A 4,454-nucleotide genomic window follows, 5' to 3' on the forward strand; every position below is an offset into this window, starting at 1 on the left:
AATGAACGAATAAATAGACAAAATATGAATTATTTTATTTGACTTTGTTTATTTTTTAATTTGACTAGCGAGGTATAGAGTGAGAGAGAAAGCAAGCAAGCTGCCAGGTTCAGAATTTGAACCATGGTCAGCCATGTGGGAGTCTAGCACCTTTAACCACCACACCACCTGCAGGCCCCAGGTCACTGGTTTTAAAGATGAGAGCCTAAACCACCCCTTGGACTTGGCCTTTGTATTCTGATTTCACTCATTAATGCTCCAGCTCCCAGACGCTGAGGTCTGTTTGGAATGCATTATGCAGCGCAGACTCCTACGCTGCTCTCTAACCACATGTGCAGATGGGTTTTGCTTCTTGCTCTGTCTTCCCCACTGCAGGACGCTTCCCTGAGAGCACACGTGGAATTGCTGTTACTCTATGGCATGGGGTGTCGAGTTCTGTACACCCAGGCCCCTAATCCCCATGTCTTTGGTAGCCACTCTGCCCATTTTACAGATGAGGACACCGAGGTGCAGATAATTCAGTAGCAGATGTAGCATCCCACAGCAAGTGTGAGGCAGGATTGGAACCTGGTCAGTGCCCTCCGGCCCTAGCCCTGGCAACTCTGGCTCCTCTAGACCTGGCCTTCCGACTCTCTTCTGCTGCTGTTGGGGTGGGTGATCCATACCCTGGCGTGAGAAGAGCAGATTTATGGCATTTGGGGTCCGAAGTTAGGACTGAGTGTTCAAGATAAAAGCTCACTTTTTAGTTCGAATTTAGGATCAAGGCCATTTTGGTGGGGATCTTTGGAAAGAGCTCAGAGAAAAGTTCAGAGTGAAAACTCTCCTCTTGAACCACTTCCCCAAAGATGGGAGGCCCAGGAGAGGAAGAGTTAAGTGTGGTTTTGTTCCCCCAGCCAGGCGGGGGACTGGGCCAGGCAGGGGGGTGCTCAGTGCCCAGGAGGGCCGCCCAGCGGGAACAGCACGTGCCCATCCCTCACGTTTCATGGCTCGCTCGCCACCTCTGCTTCGGGAGCGGAGAACAGAAGGGGGAGAAGCAGAACAAGACTTTCTGTTTTGTCTGGGAAGCTGAGGGTGGGTACCACGCCCAGGGAAGGAGGCTGCGGAGCAGAGGGGAAGCCAGATCCTGGGTCCCCTCGCTTGGGGAATCACCACACTGTCTAGTCACCTCCACGGACATGGCAACCTAAGCACCCCACCCCCTCCCTGAATACTGAGTCTCAGCCTTAGTGCCATCCAGCCCCTCATCCATCGGAGGCCTGACTCCAGAACCCAGAGCCAAGGACCTGTCCAACCACTCCCCTTGGGTATAAGCGAAGCTCTGACACCCCAGAGCTGTTGGAGTTGGCAGCATAATTCAGTTTCCCTGGTTCTTAATCAGAGCATAAGCTGGGGAGGCAGCGGGGCAGGGCATGCAGGCAGATGGGCCCAGAAGCTCAGCAGTCACCTCAGAGAGCAGGGGCTGGCTGGTGAGCCAAGGCCAGGACTGGGGGAGAGGAGCGGAAGGGTGATCGAAGGGGTTCTTGCTGAGGCTGAGGATGAGGCTCCAGAGCCTTCAGCAGTGAGGCTGAGGACTTGGTGATCCTGTTTTGTGAGAGGGCCTGGCTCCTCCCCAGAGCCAGTTGCAAAGTCGACCTGGCTGGCGAGGAATGCCAGGTAAGTGGGTGCAAGGCTGTGGTGTCTTCTTGGTTCCTGCTCTCTGCGCTCTCTTCTCTGGCTGAAGCCAGGACGGAGAGCCAGCATTGGCTATGCTCCCCCCCCCCATTGCAAGGCCCCTCTGGGAACCACAAAAATCTGGGGCCTGGTGTCCTGGCAACGTGATGAACGCACGCACAGCTCCGGTATCTGTTTTAAATTATCCATTAAAATAAGTACAGTACGGAATAAAAACACAGTCCTGGGGTGGGGGTAAGCAATAGAAAGGTACTCAAGAAAGGAGGGACTTTGACAGCTACTTTTCCAACTGCTCTGGCACACAGGAAGGGGATGGGAGTCCCAAGGGGGGATTCTTCTAGGCATTCTGTGGGGGACTGCGGCTTGATACTTGGGTTTAAGATCCAATGCTTGATTTTTTTTTTTTTTTGGAGAGGTTTTTCGCTATAGGGCACGTGCACTTGCCAGACAGACAGAGAGAGACATAGAGACAGAAAGTGAGAAATCACCCCCCAGGGGGGATGGTCATGCCGCAATCCCTTCTCCTCCATTCTCCTCTCGGGATCTTGGGAATGTACGCACACGCGCCCGGCGTGAGTTTTAAGCCACCGGGTCCAGGACTCGAACTGCGGTCGACTATGTGGGAGTCCAGTGACATAGCCATTACGCTAACTGCTGGTTCCCCCAATGTTTTATTTTGAAAGGAGGTAAATTGGGACAGAAGATAGGAAAAAGGGACCCCAAATTCCTGATCCCTGCCCCCAAATTGAGACCATAAAGAAAACAGTCCCAGAATTTCTTCGCTGCTCCCCAGGAAACTCAGGCATTCCTTCCCCACCCCACCCCACCCCACCCCTGGCATACGGAGGAGATGCAGTTTGAATGGACTGCCCACGTGCAGAGGGGGGTAGGGGTGACTCACTGTTACTACTCGGAGGGAAGAGGGGGAGCAGTGGTGGAAGAAGGGTGAGTCACCCTGATGGGCACCAGCCTCAGTCCTCCCCCCTTTCCTGGCTCTCCCCGCATGCCCCCTTCCCTTGCAAGACCCCCCCCTTGCCCACCCACTGTCATTCCCTTGGCTGTGCCCTCTACCCCAGAAGGCCTCAGGCTGTGGGGGCAAGCTTGGAGCTGAGAGCGCTGAGCAGGCAGGGCTGGAGGCAGGGGAAGCTCCACCAAGTCTCAGGCAGAAGGAGGTGCGCGGGAGAGGGTGGGGCCCGACTCTGCCACAGCCAGGCGGTCCTGGCCTCTCCTCACTACTCCGGCCCCCACCCCTGTGGGTAAGAGACTGCCCCTTTAAGAGCAGTGGCCCCTCCTTCCTTCAGAGGAGGACCTATTAGAGCCTTTGCCCGGCGCTGGTGACTCAGAGTGCTCGCGGGAGCGCCGCATCTACACCGGCCAACCCAGATCCCAAGGTCCGACAGCTCCCTGCCGAGATCCCTAAGCCTGCCAGGAGCCAGCCGCAGCGGCGTGCGCTCTCCGACCCCGAGCAGTCTCTGTGCTTTGGCCTGAGCCCCGCGACCTTTCCGGGACCCCTGCCCTGCGGGCAGCGCTGCCACCCTGCCGGCCATGGAGACTCCGTCCCAGCGGCGCGCCACCCGCAGCGGGGCGCAGGCCAGCTCCACCCCGTTGTCGCCCACCCGCATCACCCGGCTGCAGGAGAAGGAGGACCTGCAGGAGCTCAATGACCGCTTGGCGGTCTACATCGACCGTGTGCGCTCGCTGGAGACGGAGAACGCAGGGCTGCGCCTTCGTATCACCGAGTCTGAAGAGGTGGTCAGCCGCGAGGTGTCCGGCATCAAGGCCGCCTACGAGGCCGAGCTCGGGGATGCTCGCAAGACCCTCGACTCGGTGGCCAAAGAGCGCGCTCGCCTGCAGCTGGAGCTGAGCAAAGTGCGCGAGGAGTTTAAGGAGCTCAAAGCACGGTGAGTGCGTCCAGGTGGAGGCGTGCCGGGCTGGGAGTGGGGGTGGGCGGACCGGCGCCCCTGCCTGGTTCCAGGAAAGGAGCCCTGCGCTGCCCATAACTTTGCCGGAGTCTCCTCCCTCTCCGGAACTGCCCCCAGCGGGTGACTGGCAGTGCCAAGAGAAATTGTCAAGACAGGACAGAGAGGGGAGGGGTCTCCGGGAGAGAGTGGGGGGTACACGGCATGGTAGGGGCCTCGGGACCCTGGTAGGGGTCGGAGGTAGGTCCTTATTACCAGGGTGGGATAGGCCAGCCGTCTGAATCCCGGGGTTGACTTGACGCTTGAGCCAAGCAAACTGGCCCTTTCAGGTCTAAGAACTCGGCACCCAGGACATATTGGAACCGGTGAAAAGGTCCTGTTAGAACTTTCTTGGCAGGCTTGGCACGGTGCCAGTTTTGCCCAGCCTAAGTCTAAACACAGATGGCAGCTAAGACAGAGCCACCAAGCTGGCATCTGTCCAGTGGTGCTGGAGAGAGGTCACCAAGGCAGAGTGCCCCTTGTCTCCACCTCCAGGAGTATGGCCATAGCCCCCTTGGCACGCCCTGTTCTTGCGATCTTTCTAAGAGCTGAAAAAGCTCGCTTTCGCCCCCTGCATATCTGGGACCTTTCTTGGGCTCTGACAAGCCCACCGAAAGCGCCAGGAGATCTGCTCCCCCGCAGCTCCCACAGCCCTTGGCCTGCCTGGCCCAGGAATGCAAGGGCGGGAGGGAGACAGGGCAGAGGCTCCTGGCTCAGGAAGTTGTGTTATGCCCAGGTCTGGCGGCACCCTGCTCTTGGCACCCTGCCTGATATCCTGGAGGGTTGGGGGCTCTGTCCTTCCCTTCCTCTTTCACTCTGGCCAGC

At 58.0% G+C, this 4,454-nt stretch overlaps 1 protein-coding gene across 2 annotated transcripts in view; it reads left to right on the plus strand.

Annotated features, from left to right (window-relative positions):
- Positions 1-2,990: 2,990 nt before the first annotated feature.
- Positions 2,991-4,454, plus strand: part of LMNA (lamin A/C) — a 28,408-nt gene continuing 26,944 nt past the window's right edge. For both annotated transcript variants that reach the window (XM_006155167.3, XM_027774469.1), the window contains exon 1: positions 2,991-3,572. In XM_006155167.3, coding sequence (XP_006155229.1) covers positions 3,217-3,572 — 356 coding nt within the window. In that variant the 5' untranslated portion in view covers positions 2,991-3,216. The remainder of the gene's footprint in view (positions 3,573-4,454) is intronic.

This window comes from Tupaia chinensis, unplaced genomic scaffold (assembly GCF_000334495.1).
Source record: "Tupaia chinensis unplaced genomic scaffold, TupChi_1.0 Scaffold000438_1, whole genome shotgun sequence".
Taxonomy (NCBI): Eukaryota; Metazoa; Chordata; class Mammalia; order Scandentia; family Tupaiidae; genus Tupaia; species Tupaia belangeri.